Source organism: Diabrotica virgifera, chromosome 8 (genome assembly GCF_917563875.1).
Source record: "Diabrotica virgifera virgifera chromosome 8, PGI_DIABVI_V3a".
Taxonomy (NCBI): Eukaryota; Metazoa; Arthropoda; class Insecta; order Coleoptera; family Chrysomelidae; genus Diabrotica; species Diabrotica virgifera.
Window position 1 is genome coordinate 214198054 of NC_065450.1, and position 21321 is coordinate 214219374.

The 21321-nt window shown below is 33.2% G+C and overlaps 1 protein-coding gene across 1 annotated transcript in view; it reads left to right on the forward strand.

Moving 5' to 3' along the window:
* LOC114324548 (inhibitor of Bruton tyrosine kinase) overlaps window positions 1–14833 on the forward strand; it is a 30262-nt gene extending 15429 nt beyond the window's left edge. The window contains exons 8-11 of the mRNA XM_028272407.2: window positions 154–912; window positions 8684–9599; window positions 9684–9835; window positions 14586–14833. Of these exons, the coding sequence (XP_028128208.2) occupies window positions 154–912; window positions 8684–9599; window positions 9684–9835; window positions 14586–14717 (1959 nt within the window). The 3' untranslated portion in view covers window positions 14718–14833. The remainder of the gene's footprint in view (window positions 1–153; window positions 913–8683; window positions 9600–9683; window positions 9836–14585) is intronic.
* Window positions 14834–21321: the final 6488 nt, after the last annotated feature.

Sequence of the window (21321 nt, forward strand, 5' to 3'; positions counted from 1 at the left end):
GTGTCAAAATTTCATAACAGTGGAGTAAACTTGCCTGCGGTTGGACCAATTACAAACAAGCATTACGCCGCGGTAAATTTAAATTACTCCTCTTGGTTTAAAAACAGACCATAGTGACAAATAGGCACTTATCATACTTTTTTCTATTTTTAGGCTCCACCATATAAAAACTTCACCTTCGGCGATATTGAGAGGTCTGAAATGAAAGAAAACTTCGAAACACTTCTTCTAGAGAGTGACGACTGCGATACAGTTCATGATGTACTTTTTAAAATAAATGACAAAAATATTCCAGCTCACAAATACGTCGTCGCTAATGCCAGTCCTTATTTGGAAAAGTTGATGGAAAAACAGGACAAGGTTATTCTAAACAGTATTAACTCTGAAATATTTCGGCAAATGTTGAAGTTTATGTATACTGGTGAGTGCGAGTTAACAAAATGTGGTGAATTGAAGAACGAAACTCTAAAGAAGTTGTGTTATGTGAAAGACAGCGATAGAAAGGACAAGGAAGATGTTGACGACGTTATTGAAGTAAATGAAGTGGATAAGGACATTTCCGCTTTTGAATATTACAAAAACAATCAACAACAGAACAAACAAAAACACACAGAGAACAAAACCAAACAATCCCGGAACCCAGTCAGGTTATTACACGAAATGGCCAAAAAATATGAGTGTGTCACTCTACAGAAGTGCCTAAGCAACTTGGAAATGAGCAACTATGTTATTTTTAGCAAAAATCATGCAGCGCATAGATCTAGGATGAACATAAACTTTGACAGGTTGAATTTTGCGTCATTTTATGATGTGACTATCAAATGTAGAGATAATAAAACACTCAGTGCCCACAAGTGTGTTTTAGCAGCTCGTATGGAGTACTTTAATAACATGTTTATGAGGTGGCATGAGGTATGTATTCAAAAACAATTATTATATATGTATAGTCGATATATCTTACGAATTTTTGCAATTAATAAATTTGATTTCTTTGTATAACTCTATAAAAAGCCGTTGTTGGCATACGAATTTACTCCCAACTCAGTCCAAACCTACGCCGACTAAACATACTGACAAATTAATAGAGATAGATTTAACAAAAGAAACCTTTTGTATTGAAGACGGCAATAAAAACTAACGATGCTCTAGAAAATCGCCAAAAATCATGACAGTCACAAATACCGAGTTCAATATTGGTAGGGGAGCAAAGTATGCTAAATGTGCAGTCACTCGAGCGGTTTGGGGACCTATTGGGTTGTGAAAAGTAGGTCCTAAAACCAAAAAAAGTTAAGTAAAGTTTTCCATTTTAGTGGGCGCTTGCCATTTTTTAATTTAATTTTTCATTTCCAACAATGGTTTTTTCCGATTATAAAGTCATCTATCCATAATTCGAAAAATATTTCGAATAAATGTTACTTATTTTTACGTAAGGAATCCAAATCTGCAATAAAAAATTAGGGTTCCCATTTAAGATTTTAAAGTAACCCCCCACCCCACCTCGGTGGGAGGTCGTGTTTGGTGCCATTTGATAGATTTTTTAAAAATATTGAATAAGTGTATTTTACAGTTTTTCGATCTGATGTTCATTTCGCGAAATATCGTGGGATTCGTATTTAAAATATTAAATTTACCCCCCACCCCTCTCCGTGTGAACTCGTGTTTGGTATCATTCGATAGATTTTTAAAAAATATTGAGCCCATATTTTTTAGTTTTTCGATCTGTCATTCATTTCGCGAAATATTCGCTGTTTTCTTGTGAAATTTTGGGACTCGCCCATTTACTTACGTCTGGCTCAAATCGTCAGATTTTTTAAATATACACTCTTTTGCATGTACTTAACTTACCTTATCTTAATCTGACAATTTCGAGTTTTTTTAAGGGTAGATTTTTTTTTCGGACCCCCCTTAACGAACTCCCCTGTGTTAAGAGCCAATATATGGTAGAGGTACATCTACAGGATACCAGGTTTCTTCCCATATGATAATCTGACGCGCTCGAGTAACTGCAAAAATCCCCGCTTTTGCTCCCCTACCATATGGATTTATAAGATGAAAACATGTATAACACCCCACGTTGAGCGCCATTATGTAACGAACGATGGCAAATGTCTAGAAAACCACCAACAAAAATCGCCACAGTTAATTGGGCGTCAATTTTGAATGATACACGCTAATTTGTAATGAATGCTTAACGTCAGAATTACAAGAATGAATAGAAAGAAGATTACTTGATGAGCAGGAACGCCGTTCTAGCAAGACGGATAATAAAATAAGAGGTAAGTGAGAAAGAGACAAGCTGATAGAATTTGCAAGATGTCGGTCTTGTTTGCATACCTGTTAATGGACAAGAACATACGGTAAGTGTTGATAAGAAAAATTTAAAAAATAAGAAAAGATTTAACAACATTTTGGACAATACAGATGTCGATTTACTTGGTAGACAGTTTTGGGAGTTATTAGAGAATTTACCGTTATTAGACTACCGGGCATAATGAGCTACTTTTAAAAACTTTTGCTGGGAATACTACACAGTAAGAGGTCAGTGGCTGGAGTCAGTTTGGTTTAAAAAATGGACTTGGCACGAGAGAGGCAATTTTAGTACGCAAAAATTATTACACAATAGGGATGTTCACTAATTTTTAAATATAGTTAAATTCAATAGATTACAAGGTATATAAAAACGTAACAATCATAAAACTGTTTAAAAATGTATATTTTTTAAGATAAATGAGTTCATAATGTTGATTTTCTTGGAGGCTAGAAAAACGGTACCCTGCAGCGAGGCTACGGTCTGTGACGTCAGCAGTCGTAACGTCTTTGATCAACGACTAGTTTTGTATACTTATTTACTCAGTGTATTTGAATGTGCGCAGTTTTTTACGTATTTAATTATTAAAAATAAAGCCAAATAAGTGATGTTTTGTTCCTGGGTGTGTAAATACATCAAAAAACAGTTCTGACAAGATTTTTATTACCGTTCCAGCCAATTTAAAACAGAAAAAGAAATGGTTTGTTTCAGCTAGAACTTAAACTAACTTAAAGAACTAACTTAATAAAATAAACATTATAGAAGTTTTCCAGAGACTTTCGGCCCTTGGTAATAATGTAATTGTTCTTTCTGCATTTACATTTTTCAAAAATACTTATTAATTTTCTCAGGATTCGAAAAAAATGAATGAATTTAAATAGCATTGGACCAAGATTTTGCACCTACCCCCTTAAAGAGTAAATGAAAAAGTTTCGGGACCTCAAATTTGTATTCCTTAAACTGGGATATTCCTAAAAACGGGATTCTAATAATACATACAGTAAAAGTAAACCTTGAAATAACTACATGTGGATGTAGGTATGACTTTATATTATTAAAATCATTAATAATTTAGTGAAAAGATTGGTTGAAATGAAAATGTATAATACCCAAGTTCAAAAATATTTTTTACCTTGGAACAGTTGTCAACTCGAAATACGAAACAACCGAAATAAGATCTAGAGTTGAAAAGGACATAGCAACATTTAACAACATGCATGAGAAATATTTTCACCAATTGCGACATAATATCTCTCCCACTAAAAATGGGGCTGATAAAATGTTATTATTTCCGGTCTTGCTATATGGCGCAGAGGCCTGGACAATAATGGAAACATTAATGAAAAAGCTAGAGGCATTCGAGATGTGGGTGTACCCACGTATCCTCAAAATATCCTGGGCGACCCACACCAACGTACAGGTATTGCGTCGAATGGGAAAACAAAAAGAAATCTCTTTTACAATGAATAAACGAAATCTTAAATATTTCGGTCATATCATGAGGCATGATAAATATCGTATACTCCAACTGATAACGCAAGGTAAAATAGAGAGCAAACGCGGACCCGGAAGAAAAACCACTCATGACTTAAAAACTTACGCCAATGATTTGGACAAAAATCGATCGAGTTATTCAGAAACGCCTCAAATGAAATTAAAATTGCCATGATGATAGCCAACGTCCACAACGGACAAGGCACATGAAGGAGAATAAAAATATTTTTAATACACCTAACCAAGGTAAAGTAATAACCAGCCAATGTATGTATACAATATGCATGCGTACAATGCATGCATACAACTTTCTCTATTTTTTTTGTGGAGTATTAAGCATTTATTTTTTTAGCTTAAAGAAGACATGGAAAATTATATGGACTATACACTTAGTAAAGCTGTGGTATATTTATTTTTTTACAAGATGCCAATAAATCATACACCATTGTTACATCTACACTACAGTCAGTAGTTTATACGAATCGGCTTTCTGAAAACCTTCTTCCCTTTTATTTGTTTATTTTTGTAAAACCCAAAATATGTCCTTACAAACAGTCTATCCACTTTAAACTAAACAAATTCACTGTAAAACTCCACTTTAACCCTGATAAAACAAGAAGAGAAAACAAAATAAAATGGCCTGAAACGTCAAACAGGTAAACAGTAACACTATGAGAATGGCGCGCGCTTGGGGTATGCAACTAGTGACGTCAGGCCAATAGAGAAGCGTTCTTGAAATTTAAAATAATGCTAGATTTCTAATAAAGATTTTTTATAGAAAGGCTTTTTCAATTTTGTTGAAATTTTGGACAATTATTCCTAGGGTGTTTCTTAATCGTTTTACATGTTTGAAATGACTTTTTAATTTTTTGTGAACATCCCTATTGTTTAGAGCAAAGAAAGGATGTTTCATCGATTATGAGAAAGCATTCGATGACATAAAACAAGAACTAATCATCTACGAGAGTTAGGATTGGATGCTAAGGATATGAGCTATGGTCCATCTAATTGGAACCAGACAACAGTACGTCTTCAAAATTTCAACGAAATGGAAGATTTCTTAATGAAAAAGGGAGTAAGGCAAGGTTGTATACTTTCACCAGTGCTGTTTAACTTATACTTGAAAAAGGCATTCGCAGAAGCAGTGGCAGACTCTAATGAGGGTATTAAAGAAATGGCATATTATAGATAACATCGAAGTTCTTCAACGGCTTTTAAATGATCTAACTCTTGCAAGTGAAAAGACAAAACCAATTATCATAGATCGAAATACTTACCAAAATGCAAAGCTATATGTAGCTGAAGAGGAAATAGAGCAAGTCAGGCAATTTAAATATTTATGTTGTCTGCTAAACGGCAGTTGGAACCTTTAGACTGAAACAAAGAGCAGCGTAAAGCAAGCTTTTTTGAAACTTCGTAAAGGACCCCACAGAAACCTTATGGGAAATGGCTCTCTGTCAAATGCTCTGAAACTTTGGGTTCTGGTAGTCCTTGATGTGTAGAACAAAAAACTCAATGGGCGTGTAGCTCCAAAAAATCATGGTTCTAAGATATAAGCCTCTGAAGTTATAGGTACAGTGAGGACGTTTGAGTTGGAATAAATTCATTTTCTCGAGAATTGGCGACTCTGGAGATAAATTACAAATTAGGTAGATTTTTATTTTTAAATTATAATTTTTTGGCATATATACCATACTAGTGACGTCATCCATCTGGGCGTGATGGCGCAATCGATTATTTTTTAAATACTAATAGGGGTCGTGTGATAGCTCATTTGAAAGGTTATTAAATTCTCTATTCAATAATATAAATATTAACAATATTATTTATAAAGGATGCCCAAAAAATTTTTTGAATTCAATTAATTGAGATAAAAAGAAGAATGTATATAATTTATTTAATTCGAAATACATGTTACTGTTGTCCGAAACCAGGAAAAAATGTTTATTTGATAAATAAATATTGTTTTTCGCTTAAATTCAATATTAAAGCTGCCACTGCCACCCACCTTCCTCTTCGCAGTTTGAACATTTAATTTAAGCGAAAAGCAATGTTTATTAATCAAATAAACCTTACTTTTTCACTTAAATTCAATGTTAAAGCTGCCACCCACCTGCCTCTTCTCAGTTTGAACATTTAATTTAAGCGAAAGGGGTCGTGTGATAGCTCATTTGAAAGGTTATTTAATTATCTATTCACTAATATAAACATTAACATAATTATTTATACAGGGTGCCCAAAATTTTTTTTGAATTAAATTAATTGAGACAAATGTATGTAATTTATATAATTCGAAATACATTTTACTGCTGTCAGAAAACAGAAAAAATGTTAATTTGCAAAATAAACATTGCTTTTCGCTTAAATTAAATGTTTAAACTGCTAAGTGGCAGGTCGGCAGCTTTAATATTGAATTTAAGCGAAAAACAATATTTATTTATCAAATAAACATTTTTCCTGTTTTAGGACAACAGTAAAATGTATTTCGAATTAAATAAATTATATACATTCTTCTTTTTGTCTCAGTTATTTAATTAAATTTTGGGCACCCTGTGTAAATAATTATGTTAGTGTTTATATTATTGAATATAGAATTGAATAACCTTTCAAATGAGGTATCACACGACCCCTATTCTTATTTAAAAAATCATCGATTGCGCCATCACGCCCAGGTGGATGACGTCACTAGTATGATATATATGCCAAAAAATTGTAATTTAAAAATAAAAATCGACCTGATTTGTAATTTATCTCCAGAGTCGCCCATTCTCGAGAAAATGAATTTATTCCAACTCAAACGTCCTCACTGTACCTATAACTTCAGAGGCTTATGTCTTAAAACCAAGATTTTTTGGAGCTACACGCCCATTGCGTTTTTTGTTCTACACATCCAAAACTACCAGAACCCACAGTTTCAGAGCATTTGACAGAGCCATTTCCCATAAGGTTTCTGCGGGGTCCTTTCTAACTGATCTCAAGTTGGATTTCAAACTGAGATCCAAGTTGCTAAAGAGTTCGTTTGGCCTGTTCTCTTGTACGGAATGGAAGCATGGACTTTAAAGGCCAGATCCATTAACAAACTTGCGGTTTTTGAAATATGGTGCCTGCGCCAAATGCTTAAAATATCATGGAAGGACAGAGCCAGAAATGAGAAGTATATGAGTATTTCAAGACAATGTACGGTGGACTCTTACGCAGAAATGCACGGCACCTTAAGAAGAAGAATTTCGCCTGATTTCTTAAGCCATTTACTATAATGTGATAGCCTCAGAGAAGGGCATCTAAATGGCACCTATGTACGCCGTTTCTCCCGCTTGGCGGCGCTAGTGTAGTTGGAGGTCAACGTTTTGACTATTCGTGGAGATTGTATATGGTGTTTTTGATTACGATTTAATAAATAATAAATTATGGCCGAAATATATGGATCTTGGAGACTGTTTCTGCGTTGAAAAACGAATTGAGAAGGAATGCGAGAGTTACTGGAAAAAGGAAGCCCTTATCGAATCATAAACTATATTAATCATCGTCTCAATGTTTTATTTCTATAGCTCAGAAGAGGGTATTTATTTAATATTGACTCGCTCCCCACACGAGTCTGACAACTGTGAATAATATGATATGTGCGATCTGCCTTACTTTTTTATCAATTTAAAATTCACAATTAAGTGCGCTCAGCATTAATTTTTGTTTTTATCTCATTTAAAAATGCGATATTTTCAAAATATGGCCGCCATGACAGTTGCGCATTCGGTGTAAATTTGGTTTAAGTATGGGTTGAGCGCAGTCGATTGTGCAATGTTGTCTTATTTAAAAAAAATTATAATTCCTTATGGAAATATAGAATGTGTTAATTTAATTAAGTACAATTATTTGGGTGTTTGTCTACGTGAAAAGCGACCTTAAATTTAAGATGAAATTAGAAAAATTTTGGGTTAGGTTTGATCAGGTTATGTTTTAGTCACTAAAGAATATTTGAATGGTACCTACTAGGTCGGTTTAATTTTCAGTCATTAACTTGTTTATATTATTTTCGATTAGGTTAGGTTTGATCAGGATATGTTTTAGTCATTTTAAAGCATATTTTAAAGATAATATGTCACTAAAATTCAGTTATTAACTTTTTTATATTATTTTCGATGACGCTAGGTTAGGTTTGGTCAGGTTATGTTTTAGTCTCTAAAAAATAGTGAGAACTTGAGAATTATTTAAAATTAGTATTTCACATTTTTCTATATTATTATTATTGCTTCAAATATAAATTTTTTTATATGTTCACTCCATAAAAAGCGATTGTAGATGTGGCAACAGTGTGAATGTATATAAAATTGCATATCTTAATCCGTGCGTTTATAATAAATTTTGATCTGAATTTTATAGTGAAGTATTCTATTTTTTACAGTCGAATCTAGGGGAAATACGTAATCTGTTTCAACAAAATGTTTATTGCAGATACGTGCATTTCTTGTCGGCACATATTTTCCCTTCTTATTGCTACAATCCATTTTTTTCTCTTCAGAATATCTTTGAGAAACCTGTGTCCTGATGTTCTCGATAAGCACAACATTGAGGGATTTTATTTTCTCGAGTTTAATTCACACAGCGAAACAAATATGCAATATTTACTTGGAAATAGATTGATTTGAAGTGTTGACGTAAGTTGACGTGACCTCCAACTACACGAGCGCCACCTACGTTGAGCTTTCCAGATTAGCTGCCATTGGCTCCACATATCTGCCTTCTGCACAACTCCTTTATTTACTAGAGATGGAATATAATTAAAAAAACGTTATTTTGTAGCGAACAAATGATTTGTGTAGCGTGTTTTACATTATTTCCTTTTGATAATCAAGTGTGTAGTTGTTCTGATTTGTTATTTTCCAGAATTCCACTGCAGAAGTGTCTCTACCTTTTCCCAAGAACACCGTAGAAGCTTTATTGGAATACCTATATACCGACTCACTATCGAAGCTGAACGCTCTAGAGGTGGATCACCTGTTCAACGTTGTTATTTTAGCAGACCAGCTCTTCGTCCAAAGACTGAAAGAACAATGTGAGTTGCTACTCTCGGATTTGTTGACAATGAAGAACGTTATCCAAGTACTGTCGTTCGCTGACGTTTACTGTGCCAATAAACTCAAATACTGCTGTATGATGTTCATCATAGCTAACATAACTCCACTACTGGAATTGAAGGCTTTCAATGACTTGGACGACGATCTTCTTAAAGAACTTTCAGATTTCTATTTCGATCAGAAAAAGGAAATACATTGTAGAGTTATAACACCGTATTCGACAGCGGAATCTGACGAAGTTATAGCTTCTATAGCCTCGACGTATCCCGTATCAATGAGTGAGGAAGTCGACATAACTCCTAACAAGCCAGTACATAAGAAGAGAAACCGACCACATAGGACTTCCGAAAAATCCAATTCTATTTCGGAGAAAGACGCCAGTTATGACAGTATTATCCAGTTTCCTGATGAACCAGACATAATAGCTGAAGTAGACAACAAAATCACTGAGCTACCCAACAGATTAAAATCAATCACCTTGGCTAGCAAGATTGTTAAGGAAGAATTGGTACAGGAAAACTTCACCAAGTTGAATAAATCTAGTCTTAGTGTATCATTTGATGATTCTGTGCAGTTTCCTGAACTAGGAAGCTCTCCGGTTTTTTCTCTTACCAAAGCGTCTCCTCAAAAGACCGACACCAGGACTAAACCTGTCAAAATGTCTCAGAAGCAGAGGAAAAGATTGTCGTCGGAAAGCAAGGCTGTGGACAGCCCTCCAATTCAAGGTATTTATATCAATTTGTTGTTAAAACTTGCTTTATTAATAATTTTGGAGTTCTAAGACTATTAGTTCATTCGTACATTTTCAGTAACTCCCAAAAATCCTTGGAAGATCCTTCCAGAAGCATCTAGTCCTGTCTCAACGGCGGACCCTAAACATTTCGGTGATATTATTTCCGATGAAAAGAAACAAAAAGAAAACCTGTTGAAGTTGACCAATAGGCCTCTTCTATTTACTCAAGTAAGGGTCATATTTAGTTTTTAAAATTGAAGAAAAACGTATTTTGTTTCGATATCAACACTAGATTTTAAGTTTAATAGTTTTGTAATTCATACTTCATTTCATGACCGTTGCACAGTATTAAAAATAAACAGTAGTGACACTCGTCGACGCTTTTGAAGTTTGTTTGACGTCTCGTTTTGTAGAGGCAGCCATCTTGTTATCTGTTACCTGGGGCGAAAAGTTACGACTGGATTGGCTCAATGAAAAATCTTTCTGGTAATCAGAATTACTAAAAGCCGTATTGTAGGGCTTAGGTTTAGAAATATTCAAATATTAGACGAATTAAATTGGTCAAATAAATTATCAAATATTTGAATGATCTCAGTAGTTCCAAAAGCTTCAAGAGGCAACATATTAAAACGAATGTACAAGGTTAAATCAGCAGCAACTGTGCTACTACGCACCTGAGTTGCTAGTTTAACCTTTAAACTACTGTAACCTCGGAAACCTTTTTTGGATGGTGCTAGAAAGGTCACCAATGGAGACACTGCGAACGTCAGCCAGATGGTTGGTGGAAAGCGAGTCGTGGGTTCGAAACTAGCTTTTGGAACGTGGAATGGGGCCAATAGAAGAAATAGGTAAAGATAAGACAAGAGAAGGTAGATTAGAGAAGAGAGAGAAACAGATAAAAAGATACATAGGTAAAATTACCAAAGATAAGGCAAGATAGAAAGAGGGCGCCACTTAACTTTTTGGGGTTACAAGGGGAAAATTAAGAAATCTTAGAGACGGAAACAGGTAAGGAAAGATAATTAGGTTCTGAGATCAAATACCAGAAAGGGTATGAACAGTTAATTAATAAAAGAAATAAATGTTGTCAACACACTACATAACGAAATAATAAATATATTCGGTGACAGTCGTCCACCTACTTACCTATAAAACTTATTCTGCGAGATCTTTCTCCTGGTCGAAGATAATATAGTGATAGTTATGTTACTTAGCAAATATTTAGAGGTAATCTCTGACCAGGAAACTTATTAGGAGTGGATAAATAAAAATCGTGAAATAAACAAAAAACAATATATTGAACAAATGGTTCACCAGAAGGGTGAATCCCTAAAAAACAACAAGAAATAAAGAGGAAACTATATACACAAATAAAAACTGCACCAACTATTAATGTGTGGTTGGGTACAGGTAGAAATAAACAATAAATATGATAAAAGAAATACAAGTATCATATGGTAAAATCATGCACAATTAAAAACACAGTAAAGAGAGCCTGGTTATGAATTAAAAAAATCAAATCATGTATCTATCATGAAAAATCTCTCTTTACTGTTTTAGGGCTTATCTCGAGTATTTATCAGTACATTAGGCGGTACAGCTTATCTCTGTACCGCCATTCTTTATTATATGACGAATATGTGTGCCAAATATCTCGACAAAATATTCAAAATTAGAGCCGCAATCTTGGAACGCGTTTGTTGCTACCTGTTGATCGTTACTGTTTGCTCTTAACCACAGATGAAGAAAGGTTTGAGGTAGATAGCCCGTAGATTAGCTCTACTTTTGGAGATAATTGGATGTATGTTTAATTAAGACACTTACAGTAACTCTGAGGATGTTGCTTCTTAAATTGCACTGAATCTAACTTTACTTTAACTAGTAATCAAGGTAGGTCAATATGGTAAATTTAATGATGGATAGAAAATATAAAGAACAAATATGTAATAAAATTAAAGGCAAAGCATACAAAGTTAACAAAAGTTTATAGTTCAAAATTCAAAAACCACCCCGCACTCGGTTTTATAAAAAATAGCCAATCGCACAGCTTTTAATTAATTAGTGAATGTTTGTAGTTAATGTTTGATAATGAAAAGTTCTTATTTAATGAATAAAAAGTTCTATTAATGAAATCGCTGTCCTTTAGTGAACTAGATTACATCGGTGTTTAGCCTTAAGAGCACACAGTAGCGATCAACAGGTAGCCACAAACGCGGTCCAAGATTGCGAAAGTTCTGCGAACTTTCAAAAGTGAGGCAACAGTGCGTCGGTAATTCGACACTGACAGTGACGTTTATACTATCAAAAACAATAATTTTTATACACATAAAAAGCCATAGTTGCCATGTCAGTGACGTTCGATTTGTTGTTATAAAAAAATTGATTTTTAGTAGTTCCAATGTGACGCAAAATCTAGGCACGGGATAAAAAAGTTTATTTGAAGAAAGTGTATTTTTTTGTTTTTCTTAATGGCGGTACAGGCTCCTTTTTTCAATAATTTATTTAGTTATAGAGTAATTTCCACATAGTAACATATTTCAGAAATTGGGCTCTGTACCGCCATTTTTTATTATATTACGAATATGTGTGCCAAATATCTCGACAAAATATTTAAAATTAGAGCCGCAATCTTGGAACGCGTTTGTTGCTACCTGTTGATCGCTACTGTTTGCTCTTAACCTCAGATGAAGAAAGGTTTGAGGTAGATAGCCCGTAGATTAGCTCTACTTTTATAGATAATTGGATGTATGTTTAATTAAGACACTTACAGTAACTCTGAGGATGTTGCTTCTTAAGCACTGAATCTAACTTTACTTTAACTAGTAATCAAGCACTGAAGTTACTTAAATTTTGATTTGGATCTAATCGTATGTTAGATCTCAATCAGGAGGATGATAGAGTGAATTCACACTCAGATAAGATATATTGTAAATAAGATATTAGATACTAGAGACACACGTCTGCACTCATAGATACTCAGCCGCCAAGTTCCTTCCTATTCGCAATCTTTGCGATGCTTTTCCTCTAAAAAAAGTGGGGGTATATCCCCTCTCAAAAAAACATGGCAACTTCTAAAAAAGAACCGACCTATTTGCGTTTTTAGGTAAAGTAACGGTACATCCATACAGATACCGCAAAATGAAGTCAAGAGACCTAACGGTTGTCTTCAGAAGGGAAAGTTATTCAGTCAAAAGGTCTCCTTTGAAATATAACTGAAACGGAAAGTAGCAATAAAACATTGCAATACCCATTCCCGCTTTGAATAAAGTGGAGTACCTAACAGGATCTTAGTAGTAAACTTCTTGGGAGGTTCTTTAACGGTACCTTTTATATTACTAAACATATTACAATAACAGGAGCTATATAAAATAAGAGACTTTGGGTCTATTTCCAAAACATTGTGTTTCGGCAAAGCTGCAATAAAAAAATGGTCCCGTTTATAATAATAAACTAAGTTATTTGCAGATACGGCCATAGGCGTACCCGTAATTAGTGCTAGAGGGCTTAAAAATTAATCCCAAAAGGTATATTAATTATTCACTAATCCTATTACACAAAAAAAATGTTACACTACTTAACACCATACCACTTTGTAAATTATGGCAAGTCCTTGAAAAATCCCCTATTAATATAACTTTAATAAAAGCAGCGCAAAAATTCTGTAACAACATCCAAGCAAACATAAAAATCAACAAGAGGTTAACTTTGTAAATTATGGCAAGTCCTTGAAAAATCCCCTATTAATATAACTTTAATAAAAGCAGCGCAAAAATTCTGTAACAACATCCAAGCAAACATAAAAATCAACAAGAGGTTATCCGATAGTTTCCTGGTGAATAAGGGACTGCGACAGGAATGCAGCTTATCGCCAACACTGTTTAAAATCTATATAAATGAGGTATTGAATAAGTGGCGGAAATCATGTTTTGGAATGGGAATACAGCTAAACGACGGCTCAACACTATACACACTGCATTTTGCTGATGATCAGGTGGTGATTGCCCAGGATAAAGATAATCTAATATTTATGACAAACCAGCTGTATGTGTATATGAGGACAGAAAAATGAGTTACAACTAGAGGATGATATGGTTATCGAGGAAGCTCTGATTGTATACCTTGGAACGAGAATCCAACAAAGTGGTAGGACAGAATTCGAAATAGAGGAAATAATTATGAAAGGAAATAAAGTAATAGGAGCTTCGAACTCGCTACTTTGGTCAAAAACCATATCAAAAGAAAAGAAAACACAGCTGTATAATAGCATCTTTAAAAGCGTGGTACTGTATGGATGTGAAACCTGGCAACTAAATAAGCGAACAGAACAAAAGTTGCTCGCACTGGAAATGGACTTCTGGCGACGATCGGCCTGCATCTCCAGAGTCTCACATGTAACGAATGAACGAGTACGAGATATTATGAATGAAAAACGAACATAATAGAAGAATTCCAACAAAAACAACTTTGTTGGTATGGCCATGTACAAGGAATGGAGGAACATCGACTCCCAAAGCTGATAATGCAATGGCAACCCCCAGAAAGAAGAAAAAGGGGCAGACCGAAAACTACCTCGATAAGTGCAATCCAGAAAGCAGTGTCTGAGAGAGATATACAACCAGGAGATTGGACAGATCGACGCGATATAAATTTTTTTCCCAAAGATGTACTATAAACGGTACATACAGTCGGAAAAATTAAAGAATACCCGTCAACGAACATATAAAACACGCTGTATTTTCCTGTCACCGTGTCACAAAGAAAATTGTCCAGTGCAAGTACATGTAACAATAATTATTACATGTACTTGTGCTGGCCAATTTTTTGTGTGACACGGTGACAGGAAAATACAGCGTGTTTTATATGTTGGTTCATGGGTATTCTTTCATTTTTCCTACTGTACATTTTCATCAATAAACTTGTTACATCTCAAATTACAGTGATTATTCGCTATTGTTTATTTATTTTTTGATGTTTTTAGATGGAAGACAAAGCTATAGACGAATTACACAAATTTTACAATGTCGAGAACGCTTTCGATGAGTTGATAACTATTGAAAGAGTAAACATCGGAGCCGTGGCTTGTCCAGTGTGGGTACCAAAACAGAAATAAATAAATCTCCCGAAACCTGTGATATTAGTTGTTAAGATTTTTGTACTTTCTTTTAATTATTATTTTTATTGTGATTTTTAATTTTATCTTTATTTTAATAAAGTCTGTTTTTCAAATTTTGTTAATTTTTTGCACTGATAGTATTGCTAATTAAAAACTATGTTTCAATATTCAATAACATTCTTCTGATCGAAATATTGTGAACTATAAACGTACTTAACTCTTAAGTGAAATTCATATTTTTTGACATACCTCGTATAAAAGTGATATTTGATGGTTGCCTCTTAGATTTGAGACCAGGTAGAGAATTTTGTAAAGAATAACTTTTTTTCGTAAAATTGATAATAAAATAGTTATCATAATTGTAATAAAATAATGTTGGGTATCCGTAATTTGAGAAAAAAAAAATTTAATTAGAAAGATGTAGTTGCATATTAAAACATGGTTTTTAATTTCAAACCACTTTTCATAATAAAAATTTGTGATATTCTGAAATATACAGGTACTTTACTCTTGAACGAAATTCATATTTTTGACATACCTCGTATAAAATTGATAAAATTTGATATCTGATGGTTGAGTTTTAGATTTTAGACCATGCGGAGCATTTTATGAAGAATAACTTTTTTTCGTAAAATTCATAATAAAAAAGGTTTCCATATGGTTCCTATAGTACGTTCTTTAAAGATAAAATATTGCAAAACCTCTAAATTTTAAAGAACCGCTTGGATTGACATGAAATTTGGCATACACATAGCTAACAAGTCAAAGAAAAAAAGTGACATTGTGCCGATGTGTGCTTTTACCCTAGGGGTGAGTTTCACCCCCTTTTAGGGGTGAAAAATGTATGTTCGAAATAAGTCCGGAAATGGTTAAAATGACTATTTCTAAGCAACTTTTGTTCTATAAAGTTTTTTCACCAAGTTAATACTTTTCGAGTTATTTGCGAGTGAATGTGTTAATTTGTCTACAAAATAACCACGTTTTCAGACGGTTTTTCGCAAATAACTCAAAAAGTAAGTATTTGGTCGAAAAAAAATTCCTGCCAAAAATATAGCACGTAAAAAAGTGAAAAACATGGTGTATATATTAGGTTACTATACTTAGTAGAAGCAGAGTTATAGCTAATGAAAAATAGGTTCATATTCGTCAAATTCCAAATCGAATATTTTAACGTGCCATAACCAAAAAACGAAGCACTTTTTTGGGGAAAACTCATTTTAACTTTTTTGAAGTGTTTAAAAAATTCTTATTTTTGTTTTTTAAAAAAATTTTTTAGCATTAAAAGTAAACAAGTTACGCTCAAAATGAAGTTGGACCCTTTTTTTTGTAAGAAATCGGGAAAATCACCCCCTAATTAGCATTTCAAATGAACTTAATTGTTACCACTTCACAAGTTTTTTACTCGCGTATGTATTGATCATATTATGATGTGTAAGTTTCATCGGTTCAAAGTCCTTATTTTTGAAAGAGCTGTAGTTAAAAGGGCTTGAACGAGTTACTTATCACGAGTGTATGCAAATTTGGAAACACCGAATCTTAACCAATTTTTGTCTTACAGAAAAACAAAAAAATACAAAATATTCAGAAAAGTAAAGCCGACTTTTTTTTTATTAAGATTTTTGGTATGTCTATAACAATTTTTAACTTATTTTGAAAAAAAGGATGTTTTTCAAAATTAAAATTTTTAAAAATTTTACTTTAAAACCAAATTTTTTCAAAAATAAGCACTTTGAATCGATGAAACTTACAGATCATATAAACACAACATAAGTAAAGTAACTTGTGAAGCGGTAACGATTAATTTCATTTAAGTTGCTAAGTGGGGGGTGATCTTCCTGATTTTTTTTGCCAAAACAAAAGGGACCAACTTTATTTTGAGCGTAAATTGCCTACATTATTTGATGTGAGAAATTTTTTTTATAAAAACATAAATAAAGCTTTTTTTAAACACTTTAAAAGTTATAATGTGCTTTCCCAAGAATGCTTAATTATTTGGATATTTCATATTGACATTCTATTTGGAATTTTTCGAATATGAACCTATTTTTCATTAGCTACAACTCTGCTTTTGCTAGGTATAGAGACCTAATATACACCGTTTTTTTTTCACTTTTTTATAGGCTATAGTTTTGCTAAGAATATTTTTGTCAACAAAATGCTTACGCTTTGAGTTACTTGCGAAAAACCGTCTAAAAATGTGGTTATTTTGTTGAAAAATGAACATATTCACTTGCAAATAATTCGACAAGTATTGATTTGGTGAAAAAACTCTATAGAGAAAAGTTGCTTAAAATTAGTCAATTTATCCATTTCGGGACTTATCTTGGACATATATTTTTCACCCCCGAGATGGGGTGAAAGTCACCCCCAGGGCAAAAGCACACATCGGCACCATATCACTTTTTTTCTTTGACATGTTAGCTATGCGTATGCCAAATTTCATGTCAATCCAAGTGGTTCTTTAAAATTTACAGCAAAAACCGTGAAAGAATGCACTACTAGTTACGCAGACATATACCTACTGTATATGAGGTTGTTTTTAATTTTCCAATTGTAACGTCAAATTCGGATTCAGCATAATCAAACACAAAATAGAAACATTTTTGATCAAAGTAAAATGATGAATTCAACGATATTTTTAAAATTATTTATACAAAACAATTGGTATTGTTTCAACAATTAATAAACAATTAGCGGTTAAATCTGTTTTACTTTAACATAAACTAACAAAAAAAGTTTTAGCAAAATACAATAAGCATCAAAATTAACGCACCACCTTAAAAATGGGACATTTTTGATGTCTCGTATTTCCTAAACCTGTTGTCCGATTTGAGTGATTTTTTCAGTATATTATAGCTTTATTCTTCAAGAATATCGACGTAATAATATTGCTAAAGAGGTGTCATTGTATACAGGGTGTAACAATGATAGTGTGTATTTTCCTCAAAGCTTGGTACACCCTGTGGAATATTTTAGCATTTATAAAATACTGAAGTTAAAACTTAACCATAGCCTAAGGTTTTCTTAACATTCTGTTTTTTGATTCATTCGCTTATGGTGGATAATAAAAAAGTTAGGTACTTTAACAACTAGCAATGTTATTCATCAATACAGGGTGTTTCTAAATAAATGCGACAAACTTTAAGGGGTAATTCTGAATGAAAAAAAATGACCGTTTGCTTTATAAACATATGTCCGCAAATGCTCTGTTTCCGAGATACGGGATGTTGAATTTTTTTTACAAACTGACGATTTATTTATTGCTTTAAAACTGGTTGAGATATGCAAACGAAATTTGGTAGTTTTTAAGAGGTTATTGCGCATTTTTTGACATACAATTAATGCCGGATTCATACTCAGCTATTGCCACTGCTGCTGCTGTTGACGGAAATATTGCCCGAAATATGATATCGACGCGAGTGAGGTGTTTACATCAGTTCCTCGCCAATGTCCTCACAACTCATTACCGAACGACTCACAAGAAAGGAATGTGACAACAGCATCGTCTTGCTCCCTTACTCACTTGCCGCTTTGCCGGCGGCAAGTGCGAGAGAGAGTAGCTGAATGTGAATACCCACTCGTATTCGCGCTGCCTCTCTTTTGACTTCCAAAGTGCAATGGCAATAACATGACGAGCAGCAGCGCGAGTGAGCTATTTACACATTCACGCTGACCACTTCCCTGCCCAATTCCCTGTCCAAGAGGACTGAGTATAAATGCGGTATTAGAATTTTATATTCACCATTGGCGTGCATACGAGTATAAACATTTTAGATACATCCCGTATGCACGCCAATGGTGAATATAAAATTCTTAATTGTATGTTAAAAAATACGCAATAACTACCTCTTAAAACCTACCACATTTCATTTGCATATCTCAACCGGTTTTAGAGCAATAAATAAATCGTCAGTTTGTAAGAAAAAATTCAACATCCCGTATCTCGGAAACGAAACATTTGTGGACATATGTTTATAAAGCAAACGGTCATTATTTTTTCATGCTGAATTACCCCTTAGAGTTTGTCGCACTTATTTAGAAACACCCTGTAATGATGAATAACCTGGCTAGTTGTTAAAGTACCTAACTTTTTTATTATCCCAAATAAGCGAATGAAGTAAAAAGAATAATGTTAAGAAAGTCGTAGGCTACAGTTGAGTTTTAATTTCAGTATCTTATATACGCTAGAATATTCCACATAGTGTTCCAAACTTTGAGGAAAAAACACACTATCATTTTTACACCCGGTATACAATGACACTTATCTGTTTAGTAATAATATTATTACATCGATATTCTTAAAGAATAAAGCTATAATATACTAAAAAAATCACTAAAATCGGACAACAGGTTTAGGAAATACGAGACATCAAAAATGTCCAATTTTTAAGGTGGTGCGTTAATTTTGATGCTTAGTGTATAAGCTGGTTTGAATTTTTCCGAAACAATGCAAGTTTTCGTCCTATGTTGACTCCCCTAAAAAGAGACGACGTAAAAATGTTACCACAAAAGCCTGCAGATACTGAACACAAAATAGGAAGTTATCAATAACATGTTTTGTATTTTAAATAAAAAATACAGTTACACAATTTCAATTTGTTTCTTTCCACAAGAAAAATTATATCAATAATAATGCATTGATTCATGTTTCAATTCAGGCTTTTGTCATTTGGTTAACTGAATCAATTATTCACTTACTAAACCAGATAAGAACACACTTGGTTTAATAATCGATCGTTATATTCAGCGTAATGGGGGCTAGACCCTCATCTACTATGTCGGGATTGAAATATCTGACTATCAATGACCATCAGATGTATGAACAGATTTGGTTATGATAATTAGACAAATATTTTTTATCATGATCAACATTATTTATTTCCGTTTTTTTTTTACAATTTCCCTAGGAAACGAAGAATTTAAAAATTAAAAAATTACTAGAAGCTATTTTTCGACTGGAATATCCAGGGGAAGTTAATAGAAAAGGCGTACCGTCTCGTTGGTATCGAAATTTTTACTGCATCATGGTTTTTTTTATTAAAATTTAAGCAATAAGGGTCATATTACCCGCATGCGCGTTAATGGCGAATATTAAATTCCTAATTGTATATCAAAAAATGCGCAATAACTACCTCTTAAAACCCACCAAATTTTATTTTCATACCTCAACCGGTTGTATAGCAATAATAGACCAGGGCGGATCTGTGAAAAAAGGTCTATTTTTGGATGTGCGAGGTGGCATTCGGATTTTTGCAGATAAAGTGAGGTGACAACTTTAACAATAATAATTGACTTATGCTCCTTCTCAAATATGCCCGGAACATTAATAAAAAAATTAAAATATTTAAAAATTTCGAAAAACATTAATTTTTTTGTATTTTCTTTGCTTATAACTTTAAAACGATTCATTTTAGAACAAAGTCGTATAGAAATAAAATAAAGGTTTTTGAATTTTGTATGATATACGACTGGTTAAAAATGTCTTAAGTTATTACCCTTTCTGCAAAATAGCAATAAATAAGAGGGCAAAATAAGCCTGTTTTTATTCAATGTTTTTTAACCACTTTGGTTGCACTTGTAACTTTCGTAGTTCGCTTAGAAAATTCTTACAACATACTTAAATCGTTCACCAAATTTCATTAAAATCGACCTGATAGATTTTGCAGAATAATTTTGCAATTTATTTTTTTTAAGTTCAAATTTTTTAAAACTTTCTGAAGAAAAAGTAGACCATTTAGAAGTTTGCTAATTTTTTTACATATAAATAAGTTCTCTACCTATCTAATACACTTTACAGAATTAAAATCGGATTATTGAAGCGGCCTCAGCACTGTTTTAAAGTTATAAACAATTTTTTGACATAAACAAATACAGTGAGAACGTTTGAGTTGACATAAATTCATTTTCTCGAAAATAGGCGTCTCTGGAGATAAATCCCGAAACAGGTCGATTTTTATTTTTTGGTATATATATCATACTAGTGACGTCATCCATCTGGGCGTGATGACGTAATCGATGATTTTTTAAATGAGAATAGGTGCCATGTGATAGCTCAATCGAAAGGCTATTCAATTTTGTATTCACTAATATAAACATTAATATAACTATTTATACAGGGTTTGAATTAAAAAAAATTTTGAATTAAATTAGTTCCAATATTTAGATCACACCCAGATGGATGACGTCACTAGTATGATATTTATGCCAAAAAATTATAATTTAAAAATAAAAATCGATCTGTTTCGGGATTTATCTCCAGAGTCTCCCATTCTCAAGAAAATGAATTTATTCCGACTCATGCGTCCTCACTGTATTTGTTTATAAGCCAAAATATTGTTTATAACTTTAAAACAGTGCTGAGGCATTGTTTATCTACACAATGCCTAGTTATACAATGGTCTAGTTATACAATGGCTGAGGCCGCTTAAATAATCCGATTTTAATTCTGTAAAGTGTATTAGATAGGTAGAGAACTCCTTTATATGTAAAAAAGGAATGTGTGTGTACTTTGTACGCACGTAAGAAGTTATACTTCTACTACATATCAGTGGCGGCTTTTCTTTATGTGCTGCTGAGCTGCAGAACTACCAAACAACCATAG